The following is a 15,167-nucleotide window of genomic DNA, read 5'->3' as shown; positions in this document are numbered from 1 at the left end:
GCACCATTCTGTAGACCAAGGTCCACAAAAGAATCAGGCTGAGTCTGAACATTCATTTTCCTCTTGCTTCCTGGCCATATCTACAATGTGAGCAGCTGCCATGGTCTCCTGCCATCATCATTTATTTCATCACCATGTCAGAGCATATCCTAGAACTAAAAGTCAATATAACCCTTGCCTTACTTTGGTTATTTCTGCCAGGGGATTTTGCCACCATGGAGAAGTGAGGTCACTCTCCCTTTCTCCGAAAACTGTTCTTGCTTCTGATGGCGATGAAATAAAGATATTGATTCCAAGTCCTCTGGGTCTTGTCTTAGCATCTTGAGTAGATATAATACGCCCAGAAATCTCTCAACAGCAAATGTTAATGACACTTCATTTGTATCTGAGCCTCTGCTGACCCAGGAAACAGAAATGAGTCAGATACCTGATGCTCTGTTTCTAGATGGATCCCTTGATGCTTGAGAATAGCCCACCTTCTGGAACATCAGCAGGTCATATCAGGAATCTGCCTTTGCGAGCCATGTCCTTTAACCCTCAGTGAATGGTTCTTGCCCATCCTCTGTGTGAGGAGGAGCAATAAAGGGGGAGGGCCACAGACTGTTCTTTCACGTACTGTTGCGACCTTCTGTGTTTGAAGGGCCTCACTCAGTGGCTCCTCCCCAGCCTGTTACTTTGAGGAAAGCCCTCTTCACATCTTTGTTTCTGAGGCTGTAGATTATAGGGTTGAGGAAAGCAGAGATGACATTGTAGAACAGAGCCAGTTTCTTGTCCCTCTCTGGGGAGGCGTTGGCCCCAGGGTTCATGTACATAAACATGGCAGGTCCACAGAACATGGTGACCACAGTGATGTGAGAGGCACAGGTGGAAAAGGCCTTCAGTCGACCTTGGGCTGAGCGGATTCTCAGAATGGTGGCAAAGATGCAGACGTAAGAGGCCAGGATGAAGGAAAGAGGTACCAGGAGAAGGATAAAGCCTAGGATAAAGTCTATCCGGTCATTGAGGGATGTGTCTGCACAGGCAAGCTTCAGAACAGCAGGGACCTCACAGAAGAAGTGATTGATCTCATTGGGGCCACAGTAGGGCAGCCTCATAGTGAAAACAGTGTAGATCAGAGAACAGCTGACACCCCATAGTCCACAAAAGACTACCATTGCCCCGCACAGCCAAGGCCTCATGATAACCTTATATCTGAGTGGGTGGCAAATGGCTACATATCTATCATAGGCCATGACAGAGAACAACCAGCCCTCAGTGATGCCTAACACCAGAAAGATGTACATCTGGGCCACACACCCAGAATAGGAGATAGTTTTCTTCTGGCAGAGGAGATGCACTAACATCTGAGGCACTGTGGTGGTGACATAGCTCATATCCAGCATGGAAAGGACACTGAGGAAGAAGTACATGGGTGTATGGAGACGGGAGTCCAGGTGGATCAAGGTGACAATGAGCCCATTGCCCACAAGCGTAGAGAGGTAGAGGAAGAAGAAGACATTGAAGAGGATTATATTAAGTTGGAAATTACTGGAGAAACCCAGAAGGATGAACTCAGACACGGAGCTGTGATTCTCATAGGAGGAGCCTTGCATTCTTCCACTGCAAACAGAAATGGACCTAGTGGCACATCTTAGAACGCACAGTTAGTCACTTTGCCCATCCCAAGACCTTAATCTTTCTTGGGATCGATGTCAGTTCCAAGACTGAGGTCTAAGTTCTGGATGTTTTGTGTCTTAGGCCAGAGCCTCCAGAACATCTTTTCCCTTCATTATTCTACACACACACAAATGTCCCCTGCTTCCCCCTCTGTTGAGACCTGCCCTTACACACTTCACTGTTTCATCTCCCTGGTGCAGGCTACAGAAAGGGAAGAAGAGAATGAGACACTTCTCCTCCTTTCTGAAGGCATATATGTCCAGCACCCTTTCTATGAACATCTGAGAGAGTTGGAGATGTGGGGAGAATATACAACTTCAAAAGCAGAGGAAGTTCTTAGTAAATTTTACTTGTATCTGTGTTTGTCTATCCTCTGGACGCTTTTGACACTTTCTGTTAGGTAGAGTCACTCAACAGTTCTGCTTCATCCTGCTCTTACTCACCCCCAAGCAAGAACCTTTCTGCTTGACTCGATAAGCTGACTTCTACTTAAGACAGACTAGTAGCTGCTTTCTACGCTTTGGGGCAGATGCCAGACTGCACTGGGTTCTGTGGGGTGAACTGGGCTGTAAATGAGTAAGATGAGATGTCAGGACCAGAACATGGGGTTGGAGGAGTTTTAACTAAGGTAGAAATTGGTCAGAGCATGTATACATCAGAGGAATAGACAACAGAAGGAGTGAAGTGACACATCAAGAACTAAGAACAAGCTCCATTAATGTGCCAGGTCCAGTAGGGCAGGGATGAAGGGACAGAGGTGAGGATGAAGTGGACATAGATGCCTGCAATTGTGCCCATCAGAAAGTTCAAGTCCACATTCCAACAGACCAGCCTCAAGGACTCTTCTTCATGGAAGCTTTCGTACATAGTGAAGAAGATCTGGGGTTGAAAATCAGATGCCCAGCCTCAGCTGGATTAAACAATTGGATGGTACCTACAACACAGATGCTACAACACAAATTTAGACTCTCTCCTCACACCTGACTAAAACATCCAACTGTACCTAGTCATGGCAGCAGTCCACATCTGTGGTCCTAACATTCAGGAGGCTGAGATAAGAGGACCTTGGGTTCAAGGCCAGGCAGGGCTCACAGAGAGGTCAAGAGCAGGTTGAGCTACATAGTGAATCCCTGACTCAATGGAAAGAATGATCAAACTATAGGAAGCTCAGATGAGACAGCAAGTTATTGGGAAAGAGCTGAGGACTTACACCAGGTGAGTACAGAGAGAGTCCTTAAGGTCAGCATGGGGTTACATCATTGAGAAAGGATCCTGGTAGATCTGGGCTGGTGGTCTGTGTCTGCAGTAGCCAGGCCATGTGTTGAACAGCATGCTCATTTCTGGATGGTACCTTAACGGGCCTGTGGACAAATCAAAACAGGCTATGAAGAAGGATCAGGAGGCCATGTTGAGTAGAGAAAAATTGAAACAAAGAGGAACATTTCATCTATAGAACCGAGAGGGAAGAGAAGGACTTTGCCACATTTAGGTTTCCCCTAAACCTGGTGCCTGAGCTGCAGAAAGTCCTAATAAACATCTCATTGACAGTCCCTGCTAAAAAACTGACCAGAATGTGAGACAGAGTGGAGAAAGTGAGGGGGGTACAGATGGGCAATCAAAAGAACCAGGAATAGGTAAATGGGGGGGGGGTCAGTCCAATTATGATTGCCTGGGCTGGAGGCATTCCAGAGAGAATGGTAGGGTGCCAGGCTCTACTCTGCTATTGTTCCTCTTCAATGACATTGCACACTCCCTCCTAGTCCCAATGTCTGCCTCAAGCTGTCTGACTCTCATAAAGCCTCAAATAGGATTTCTGAGCCATTACTGTAACTTGCCATCTCCATGCTCACCCTCAGTACCAGTCCTCTTGTCCTGTACCTCCATCTAAGGATCCAAACCTGGGACCGAAGAAGAGAGCCCACTGCTTCATCTCCACAGAAGCAGCCCCTCTCCCTCGAGTTTTCTCTGTCTCAACTGAATAACATAATAACAAATACAGAGATGAAAAGAAGAAGAGAGAGCCATGCTGAGACATCAGGGACCAGAGGAGGACAGAGATCCAGAGAGCATTGAGAAGAGCAGAAACCAGGGATGAAATGCTTGAGGTGAGTGGAAGGGACTTGGAAGCAGGCAACTGTGGGGCAAACAGATGAGGGTTAGGGACAGGAATGGGAGATAGGATGGAGGTGATGGAGACAGATGGAGTGCATCTTGTAGGACTGTGAGGACTGTATGTCTCAGGCAACCTCTGCGGCTTCCTTCCTTACCTGACCTAGGCTCTGTGTGAAGGTTGAGCTAGGAGTGGGTGAGGTTTTCCTTTAACATTCTGCTCCCTGTCCTCAGGGAGGATGAAGCTGAAGTTTCTTAATGAGTCTTCTGTGCCTTCAGGTCCTCTGGGTCCCACTGCAGCCCTTTCAGACCCTGAGCACACAGTTCAACTCTTCCATTTGGTACAGAAGACCTCCATAACCAATGCTCTTGATCCTCTCAACCCCAAGTTTCCTCCCTGTTCTCAAGTCCTTTCCTTTTTCCTCTTTTCTGTCAGTGGAGATGAATATGTGAAGATCAAGTAGAGTAAATGCATGGGTTAAGAAATAAATGCCAGGGTGGGGTCTGGGGACGTGGCTTGGCTGGTAGTAACTTGTTGCCCAAGCATAAGGACCTGAGTTCAGTGCCCAGAGCCTATCCATGTAAAAGTCAGACATGGTGATGTGTACTTGTGATCACAAAGACGTGGAAGCAGAGATTGCAGGATCTTTAGGGTGTGCTCACCCGCTAGCCTAGCCTAATTGGTGAGCTCCAGGCTGATGAGAGACTCTACCTGCAAATAATATAGACCTTGGTAATGACCTAAGGTTACCATCAGGCCTCTTTATGTATGCATACATATACCTGCATATGCATGTTAACATGTAGCTTCATATACATGTGCACATGCATCTACATATACATGTGAACATGCACCTGCATATACATGCAAACATGCGCCTGTGTATACATGTGAACACGCACACATACACAGTGAAGACTTGTAAGGGTGAATGCTAAACAGACATGTCAGGGAAGCTTTCCATAGATCTTGAGAAAAAGAACATGTTCCTCAGGGGGTGTAGGGTCAAGCTATAGATCTCTGCTCAGCCCCTCAAGCTTCTCGTTCTCTCTACTGTGCTCTGCTGGGATCTGGACTATGTTGTGTGCTGAAATTTTGTAGCCCTGAAATACTTTGACTTTCTGGAGGGAAGGGAATATGATTCAAGCAACAGTGGCATCCTTCATAGATCTTAAGCCAAGATGAGGTAATGATAAATACTCTCCATGAGAGCAAAACCGAGGAAGACTTAAAATCAAATACTGGTCCTACCACTTAATAAGAGTGCAATAGTTGACAAAAGGGCAACCCTCTGTACCTCACTTTTCACAATAGCAAACTGAAGCAATTGTAAGACAGGACAGTTTATAGGGCTAAATATAAACATATATGAAACAGTTGTAGCAAATATACCTATAATTTAGGTTGGATCTGATGGTCTAATTTATTTATTCCAGTGGGTGCTCATAAATCTGTCCACACTGGATTGTGAGGTAGCATAGGGAGATGACGCCACCATGGGTTGCGAAGAACCTTGGATTGGGAAAGTCAGGAGTTTGGGGTGTGGGGACCTTGAGTGCCAGGATAAGGTGATGAAAGTTGTTCTTAGGGCTTAAGAAGATTGTGGTAGGACCTGGAGGACTTCAAACCATAGACGGCATATAAAACATGGAAATAGGGTCTGGGAGATAGCTCGGATTAAGTTTCTGCCACTGAGCCAGCTGGTGAGCATCAAGTTCAGTGAGAGATTCTACTCTCCCTCAAGAAAAATAGGGATATGGGGAGCCATATTACATTGGTGAAGCTTCGCCGTCAATTCCTGAGACACAATAATACAGCAATTTCCTAGCCCTCTGGTTCTTGCAATCATTCTGAGCCTTCTTCCATGATGGTCCCAAGCCTTAGTTTGTGTTGTAGATACATTAACTGGAACTGGACACACCACAACCAGTCTCTTTGTGCGTTTTAACCAGTTGTGGTTTTCTGTAATGGTCTCTGTCTGCTACAAAGAGACACATCTTTGGAGGAATGGGATCTACAGTTATCTGAGAAAAAAACCACAATTGCTGTGATATAATGACCCTCACATGTCCATTATATGAGTTGGACAGTTTTCCTGATAATACTTATTGTATTGTTATATACAATTATTTTACATGTTCTTGAGAGTCACTTTTTGATCAACATTTTAAACAGATGTCAATTTATAATCGTCTTAATTTCTGACAGTTTGATGACCTTTTTGCTTCTGGGGCCAGAGTTGAAAGCTTTGTCCATAGTATTAAGAATTCTTAAATTTTCATAGTCTGAAAATAACTAGAAAAATTCTTGAAGAAATACACAGGCTGTTTTATGATTAGGTGAGAAGACAGTAGGAAAGAGACGGTGGGGACCTGGACCAGCCTATGAAGATATTTGAGAAGTTGGTAGTATCAGAGCAGAGGCGTCATGCTAGAAGGTGAGGAAATTGGGTGGGCCTGCTGTGGATTTTCAGTGCCTTGAGAACTCTAAGAAAAAAGGCCCATTTCATCTCCAAAGATGTCCCGCTTGCCCTTCTAATGACCCCAGAGCATTTTTCTTAACAAGTCCCCAAGAAACACAATGAGCATGCATTGCTGGCAACTCTACTTCTATCTTTAGATGCCAAGGCTCCTCCTCCCCAGGGCTTTTCTCCTTCAAGGCTGAGTCTTTCAGGCAGCAAACCCACCCTGGAGACTTCCCTTCAACAGTTCACATCACCCTGAGAGCCAGTGTTCTTTAATGCTTGGGGACATTAGCAACTTTGGAAGACATGATTGCTCTCTATGCTGGCGGGAGTTGTAATGAACAAAGCACACTCTTAGCATTGATTGGTCTTTGGGGATTTTTTTGTAACATTTCAGCCATTCTTAGTCTATAGTTAAAACTTTATTTTTTAGTTTTCTCTATTGAACATTTTTATTGTTTTTTTTTTAATGTATACAATATATTTTGATCCTTTTCCAACTCCCTACCCACCCAAGTTCATGTTCTTTCTCTCCCAAAAATATCAAAACAAACAAATGATATTAAATAAGACAGAAAAGTAACAACACACACACAACCATAAAACTTCCAAACTGGTTAAAAATACCTGGGATGTTTTTAAATTTAATCTTGTGTTTATGTGACAAATGCTGATTTAAAAGATTTTCCTTGTGTTTCTTTTTGCTAAGCAATTTAATAATTTTCCTGAAACTAGAAAGGTAGAAAAATATTTAACTAAGAAAGGATTTCTTTATTTCGTTTTCTTTGTATGGATGCTTTGCTTTTATGCATGTTTATGCAATAGATGCCTGCCTGGTTCTCTCAGAGGCCAGAAGAGGGCATCAGATCCCTTGAAATTGAGTTACAAATGGTCATGAGTCACCATGTGAGTACTGAGAATTGAACCTCGGTCCTCTGCAAGAACAGCCAGTGTTCTAAACCACTGAGTCATCTGTCCAGCCCTTGATAGAAATTTGACTTGGTTTGAAACACCAGAAATGGTTTATTTCCTGATGTGGCAACTGATGTTGTGGGTATGTCCCTCCCCAACCCCCAACTCTTTCTCTGCTGAAAGTATGACTCTGTATGTGCAGTCAGTTGCTACCATGATTGTTCCCATAATGCCTGAATGAATGAATTTGACCTTCACATCTGAGGTTTAGAAACACATGCTTCTGTTAGTAGTTGAATGGCTCTCGCTATCTAAATTTTAAGCCCCACTCTCATTTGAGGTTTAAAACAATTTATAGTACGGACAATAGAACATGGTTATCACCTCCATTTGAGTTCAAAGAGGACTGGATTCTGGAGAGTGTGATTGTTTTTTTCTTAAGATCTCAACAAATTAAGCCAAGATCAAAGCCCAGGGTACTTCCCACTGTCTCATGTCTCTCTGGCATCCGAGGATACCAAGGGAAAATCAGCTGTTGAAAGTGGAAGCCACAACTGGAACAGACTCAACCGCAATAGGAGAGGAGCCCATGACAGCGAAGATCTGAGAGCAGAGCTGACCAACTCAGCTAGGAAGGAACTCTCCCACCAAACCTGTATTGAGACTTTGTTTTGGACTACACATGGTCTATTCACTCAGGATACAGAATGTCACAGTGTAAGGGCTGGAAGGGCTGACTTCTCAACAGAGCTCCAGACTCCAGGGATCTGGCCCTGCACTTATGACCTTAGAATAAAAACCTTTTTCTTTTTTGACACAGGGTCTCACCATATAACTCTGGCTGCCCCTGAACTCTCTGTAGACCAGGCTTGCCCTCAAATTCATGGAGCTCTACCTTCCTCTGCCTCCCGAGTGCTGGGACCAAAGGTGTGTGCTGCCACCACCAGCTAGGGTTCTTTTTAGCCTTCCTCAGTTGTAGCTTTTCATTGTCTCAGCTAAGCCTCAGAATTCTCTCTGGGATGTTTCAGAGTAATGTGATATAATATATCAGAGCCTGGGCCTTGGAACTAAGCCCTGGGCTTCAACCTCTGCCATGTTACTTTCAGCTTGATGACATTTAGAAAATTGATATTTTTGTGTTTCGGTGTCTTTATTTTTATGAAGGAGATATTGCACACCTCTACAGTTAATATGTGAATTAAAAAAAATAAATACATATCAGTCAGGCATCAGAGAGAGGGGATATACCTGTATTTTCAGATATCCAGGAGACTGAATATTTAAGCTGATTATTTAAGTTCAAAACCAGTCAAGGCAATATAGTGACACACACACACCTCAAGGTGAAGAGGAGGAGGAGGAGGAAAAAAAGGAAAGAAAAATGAAAATGAAAACCACCACAAAAAAAAAAGAAGAAAAAAGAAGGCCACTTAAATTATTGAGTGACTGTTATACAAAGGCCACCTTAGTTATTATCATTTGGGCATAATGAATACTACAGAACACATTTGACAGCTGGAAATTAACCCCCCCCCAAAAGTGAGGTGAATGCTGCAAACCAATGTGACCTTTCCAAAACCATAGAAATTGAGTGACACGGCTAATTCTTGGGCACAATTCTTTGAGTCCTTTCCCGGTGTATCCATTAGTAAATTCATGTGGAACATTCTTTTCTTGTGTCTCCCTCATCCTGAGAATCCTCTCTCATTCGATCCAAGAACCTCAGTGAAATTGTGGGTGGCACACCCAAGAGGCCCGAAGTATTGCAGACAGCCTCACTCTTCCTACTGGGTGTCCTCACCCCTTCCAATTAACTTGAAGAAAGCCTTCTTCACATCCTTGTTCCGGAGACTGTAAATAATGGGGTTAAGGAAGGCAGAAATGACATTATAGAACAAGGCCAGCTTCTTATCATCTTCTGGGGAGGCTTCAGAGCCAGGTCTCATGTACATGACCATGCATGGAACACAGAACATGGTGACCACAGTGATGTGTGAAGCACAGGTGGAGAAGGCCTTCATCCGTCCTTGGGTAGAGCAGATCCTTAGAATGGCTATGAAGATCCGAACATATGAGGCCAAAATGAGGGATAATGGGATCAGAAGCAAGATGAAGCCCAGGATGAAGTCTACTTGGTCATTGAGGGATGTGTCTGCACAGGCCAACTTCAAGACAGCAGGGATTTCACAAAAGAAGTGGTTGATCTCATTGGGGCCACAGTAAGGAAGATTCATTGCAAAGACTGTGTAGACAAGGGCACAGATGAGGCCACAAAGGGCAGAGCTGACCACCAGGGCTATGCATAGGGTTTGGCTCATCTTGACTCCATAGTGGAGTGGATAACATATAGCAACATATCTGTCATAGGCCATAGCTGCAAAAATCCAGGTCTCAGTGATGCCTAGTGTCAAGAAAATATACATCTGAATCACACACCCAGTGTAAGAGATAGTCTTAGTCTTGCTTACTAGATGAGCCAACATCTGGGGCACGGTCGTGGTGGCATAACTCAGATCCAGGAGGGAGAGGATGCTGAGAAAGAAATACATGGGTGTGTGGAGACGAGCATCTATTCTAATCAGGGTAACAATGAGTCCATTACCCAGGACTGTAAATAAGTAGAGGAAGAGGAAGAGAAAAAAAAGGATCCAATTGGTCCTGGGGTTTCTGGAGAAGCCCAAGAGGATGAACTCAGTTACAGAGCTGTGATTTCTCCAGCCTCGACTGTGCATGGCCTTCCTTCTAAAGAGAAAAGAGGGAATATTACTGTCCTCCTTGCTAGAATTTGCAAAATCCATGATAAAATTCTTTGTAAAAACCCACAAATGGGGAACTCAAAGTCAAATACTTACCACTATGCCCTGGAAGTAATCTATCCAAATTAGCCTGGCCAGGCTCTAGGTACTTAGTAGAAGTTCCACTAAGTACTTTAATGGTTGTCCAACTAACTACTCCCAATAAACACCAGGGTTACTGTGAAAAAACTGCAAAGGGCAGAAGTCTTATGTCAAAGAAAATACACACACACACACACACACACACACACACACACACACACACACACACATCTTAAACAAGTCGAAAGGAATGCCTGTTGTTTCCGAATGCCATTATTTCAAGACAAGTAGGTACTAGAAGGGGCAATGTAAAACAAACAAGTTTAAAAACACACACATACACATAGAAAGAAAGAATAAAAGACCACAGCACCCAGTTTATCCCTCTGTCCTCTGCCTCTAATTCTGTACAGAACCCACATTTTCAAGAAAAAAACACTTTGTGACCTTGACTACCCTCAAGTGTGGCCCTCTCTCTTGAGTGACAGTGTATTTATTTCTGGTCTGTATACTCATCAAGTTGCTTTTGAATAAAGGTTTCCTGGAACTTTACAAATTAAACAAAAAAACAACCCCCCCCCCACTTTGTTGCTTTAGAAACTCTGTCGCCTCATCCTACCCTCCTGACCCTTCCTACAGTGGTACAGCAAAACGAATTAACATACAATGATAACCATCAGGACTCTAATTTTGAGAGCCTGAGAAGAGTTTTGTCTTCTAACATTTCTCAAAAAGATGAGAGATGTGGACTTGAGAATGGAACTGCTCTTAGTCAGCAGGGGGAAGTCCTCCACAGCTCTGTCTTTCACAGAAGAGGTGAAGGGTGGGCATAGGTGGATCTTCACTTTAAGGTGGACTCAGTCCTCAATGAGAGAATGGCAGCCTAGCAACAGAGGATGTTCCTGACCAGACTCTCACTCTCCGACCCCTTGATGGTTCCTAAATGCCTGCTACAGAATGCTACCACCAGGACTTTCCATCTTTTCTGGGCTCTGAAAAAGGAAATGGACATTTATCAAGAGTCGCCATAAAGAATGCTTCACTGCGCATGATCTGTTTGTCACCACAACCCATTCAGGTCAGAACCACACTTTGTCTCCTTTACAGAGAATTGGAGCTCCAAAGTTGAAACTTAGTACGTAGAGCCAGGACCCAAATCCCAAGTCCTATGGTCTCACCATGTGAAATTGTCATTTGTCTCCCACACCATCAATTTTCCCCAACAGTTTAGCAAAGGTTTCAAGTTTCATCCTGGGCTTCATCTTGCTTCTGATCCCATTATCCCTCATCTTGGCCTCATATGTTTGGATCTTCATAGTCCCCTTTAGATGTCAGTGTGGGAAACCTGACATGCCTACTCAGTTTAAAAGACAGAAAATACCTATTTCACATTTGTCTTAGTCAGGGTTTCTATTCCTGCACAAACATCATGACCAAGAAGCAAGTTGGGGAGGAAGGGGTTTATTCGGCTTACATTTCCATACTGCTGTTGGTCACCAAAGGATGCAGGACTGGAACTCAAGCAGGTCAGAAAGCAGGAGCTGATGCAGAGGCCATGGAGGGATGTACTTTACTGGCTTGCCTCATCTGGCTTGCTCAGCTTGCTCTCTTATAGAACCCAAGACTACCAGCCCAGGGATGGTCCCACCCACAAGGGGCCTTTCCCCCTTGGTCACTAATTGAGAAAATGCCTTACAGTTGGATCTCATGGAGGCATTTCCTCAACTGAAGCTCCTTTCTCTGTGGTAACTCCAGCTGTGTCAAGTTGACACAAAACTAGCCAGTACAATTGACCCCTTGTCAACTTGACACACAAACACATCACTAGTAAGCCTCAATCCTTACAATCTTATTCATCCCCAATATCTAAATAACTTTAAAAGTCCCACAGTCTTTACATATTCTTAAAATTTCAAACTCTTTAAAATGTCCATCTCTTTTAAAATCCAAAGTCATTTTAAAATTAAAGTCTCTTAACTGTGGGCTCCACTAAAACAGTTTCTTCCTTCAAGAGGGAAAATATCAGGGCACAGTCACAATCAAAAGCAAAAGTCAATCTCTAACCGTCCAATGTCTGGGATCCAACTCACGATCTTCTGGGCTCCTCCAAGGGCTTGGGTCACTTCTCCAGCCAGGCCCTTTGTAGCACACACGTCATCCTCTAGGCTCCAGATGCCTGTACTCCACTGCTGCTGCTGCTCTTGGTGGTCATCTCATGGTACTGGCATCTCCAAAACACTGCATGACCCCTTCAGTCCTGGGCCTTCAATTGCAACTGAGGCTGCACCTTCACCAATGGCCTTCCATGGCCTCTCACAGTGCCAAGCCTCAGCTGCTTTGCGTGACCCCTTCATGCCTTCAAAACCAGTACCACCTGGGTGACCCTTACATATTACCAAGTCCTGCTGCAGCAGGAGTACAACCTTGGCCATCTCTGGAACACAGCCTCTTTGTGCTTTCAGAAAACACTTCCCAGAAGATGTCACCTCAATGATGCTGGTCTCTTCTTAATCACCACTAATTTCTTAGCTCCAGCTAACCAGCATCAATAGTCCCAGTAATGCAAAGTTTTTGCTTTGGTAGTTCTGGTATCTTGTTAATCACAGCTGATTCTTCAGCCCCAGCTAACCAGAACTACAGAATCTTCACAATCAAAACAGCAATGGCCCTGAAGAGAGTCTTTAATTTTCCCTCTGAAATTTCACAAACCAGAGCTCCATCTTCTGCAGTGTTCTCAACATTATCTTCCAAGCTCCTACACGACATCCGACAGAGCTCTTAACAACGGATGGATCTACAAGCCCAAAGTTCCAAAGTCCTTCCACAGTCCTCCCCAAAACATGGTCAGGTTGTCACAGGAATACCCCACTCTGCTGGTACCAATTTGTCTTAGTCAGGGTTTCTATTCCTGCACAAACATCATGACCAAGAAGCAAGTTGGGGAGGAAGGGGTTTATTCGGCTTACATTTCCATACTGCTGTTGGTCACCAAAGGATGCAGGACTGGAACTCAAGCAGGTCAGAAAGCAGGAGCTGATGCAGAGGCCATGGAGGGATGTACTTTACTGGCTTGCCTCATCTGGCTTGCTCAGCTTGCTCTCTTATAGAACCCAAGACTACCAGCCCAGGGATGGTCCCACCCACAAGGGGCCTTTCCCCCTTGGTCACTAATTGAGAAAATGCCTTACAGTTGGATCTCATGGAGGCATTTCCTCAACTGAAGCTCCTTTCTCTGTGGTAACTCCAGCTGTGTCAAGTTGACACAAAACTAGCCAGTACAACATTGGAAAATGAAGGGTCATTTTTTGCATGTAAAACCAACCAACTTGGGCTATAGAAGAAGATGCTGACTTAAAGCAGCAACTACCACCTCTCTCTCTCTCTCTCTCTCTCTCTCTCTCTCTCTCTCTCTCTCTCTCTCTGTGTGTGTGTGTGTGTGTGTGTGTGTTTGTGTGTATGTGTGTGTGTGTTTGTGTGTGTGTGTGTGTGTGTGTGTGTACACATTTATGTGTGGTCACACATGCACCACAGCACACCTGTGAAGGTCAAAAGAAAACTTAGAGGAGTTAGCTCTCTTTTTTCCCCCCAAGTGGGTCCCAGGAATTAAACTTTGGTAGGCAGCTTAGCAGCAAGCCCTTTTACTGGCCTTTTACCTTGCTGGCCCTATAGGGTTTCTTTAGTCACCAAGAGAAGCCAATGTTCTTTGAAGGCTTCAAGATCACTCAACACTTCCTACCTCTCACTTCTCCATCTGTTCAGTTCTCTGTCTCCACACACACCTTCGCTGCTCGTCATTCAAAGAATCTGCTGTTTCAGCACATTTTTAGAATTCTGTTTCCACTACTGGACATTATCTTTCTGAGTCATACTCTCACCTCCTACAAATGTTTGCTCAAGTGTCATCTTCTTAGAGAACGTCTAAGTCCTTCCTAACACTCTGTTCAAAATGGAAATGTCTCAAACTCTCTATTCCTATCTCCTATTTTATATCTCTTCATAGCACTTTCTAATCAATGCGTAGAGTATTATTTAAATTTAAAATTTGCAAGAGTATGAGAGCTTTGCTTTTCTGTGTTCATTGTATACCATCGTAGTAGCAGATTCTAGAACAATGCCTACACATTGCATGAATTTGTGTGTTGAATAAATGGGCTAAGTCTGAGCTGGGCACGAGCCCTGTTAGGCACGATGGCGCTGTCCTTGGTCCTGATTCCTATGGGGCTAGATAGAAAGATGACCCCCAGGCACCTTCTCTTGCAGTTCTACAGCTCTGGGTGGATTTCCAGATGGAGACTGGCTCTGACCACTTTGTCCATTCTCCGTAATCATCCCACTCTATCGCCAAGTCTAACTACCATTGCACACATCTTAAAACTGAGGAAACTGGTCCATCAGCTAAGCAGCACCCACTGACTGCCCAGAGCCATTTCCAATTCATGCACCTGCAATTTAAATGCAGGGGAGGTTTTTCTGGCTGCCACTCAAGACAGACAACCTCATTTGCTGATCTCCCATTTGGGCTTGATTCACAAAGCTGTGGGACAGTATATATCAGGAAGGCAGGAGAGTCTCTGAGGTCAAAGAAATTTATATTTCAGTTAAGTCTACCATTTATCAGTAGCACAAACTAGAGAAAGTCAGTAGCCTCTGACCCAACACCCATAAAACTAGAACAACACACTTTGAGGTCTCATGAATGCTGACTAAGTTCTGGGGTACATGTGATGTTATAGTATTAAACATTAATTACTATTATTGCTTAGTTACTTATCTTGTTGAAAATATTTTTCTTGCTTCTTCCTCTTAGTAAAATTCTGACCATGGAAGTCCTTCATTATTCCCACCATGCTTCTTCCTCAGGCCTCTGGTTGGACCTTTGAAGGTGTTTCCACTACGGTTTGTAGCCACATTGATACACATACTTATCTGTAGAGTTTCTTAAATAAGAAAAATCTCAACACTCTCACCTTCCTCTGATTCTTAGCACATAGCATGAGCAGGACTAATAGATCTTAGATAAATGACTATAAAATTATGCCCATGGTGTGATAGTGAGTTATCTATAAGAATGAATATCTAGTCCAGTGTTTGTCCCAACAACTGGGGGATCTCTACCAGGTTATCAACATTCACCACAAAGATGTTCCCCTTCTTGGCTCTAGGTTAATGAACATGAACAAAATTTTGT

At 44.0% G+C, this 15,167-nt stretch overlaps 2 protein-coding genes and 1 pseudogene across 3 annotated transcripts; 1 reads left to right on the top strand and 2 right to left on the bottom strand.

Moving 5' to 3' along the window:
* Nucleotides 1-644: 644 nt before the first annotated feature.
* On the bottom strand, nt 645-1,592 carry Olfr1339 (olfactory receptor 1339). Its single transcript, NM_146852.2, has one exon. The coding sequence runs from the start codon at nt 1,590-1,592 to the stop codon at nt 645-647; it is 948 nt and encodes a 315-aa protein (NP_667063.1).
* Nucleotides 1,593-8,926: 7,334 nt separating this feature from the next.
* Olfr1340 (olfactory receptor 1340) lies at nt 8,927-10,401 on the bottom strand. Of its 2 annotated transcripts, XM_017320231.1 has the most exons (2): nt 10,391-10,401; nt 8,927-9,866 (listed from the first exon to the last, which is right to left on the bottom strand). In XM_017320231.1, exons 1-2 carry the CDS (start codon nt 10,399-10,401, stop codon nt 8,927-8,929), a joined length of 951 nt encoding a protein of 316 aa, XP_017175720.1. The 2 variants fall into 2 exon arrangements, with proteins under 2 accessions (XP_017175720.1, NP_666416.2); NM_146304.2 differs by lacking the exon at nt 10,391-10,401 and having other exon boundaries at nt 8,927-9,874.
* On the top strand, nt 10,646-13,347 carry Gm21942 (predicted gene, 21942; annotated as a pseudogene).

The sequence above is a fragment of the Mus musculus genome, chromosome 4 (assembly GCF_000001635.26).
Source record: "Mus musculus strain C57BL/6J chromosome 4, GRCm38.p6 C57BL/6J".
In the NCBI taxonomy this organism is placed as follows: Eukaryota; Metazoa; Chordata; class Mammalia; order Rodentia; family Muridae; genus Mus; species Mus musculus.
The sequence above is the reverse complement of the archived record's forward strand: the minus strand, read 5'-3'. Positions and strand labels throughout refer to the sequence as shown.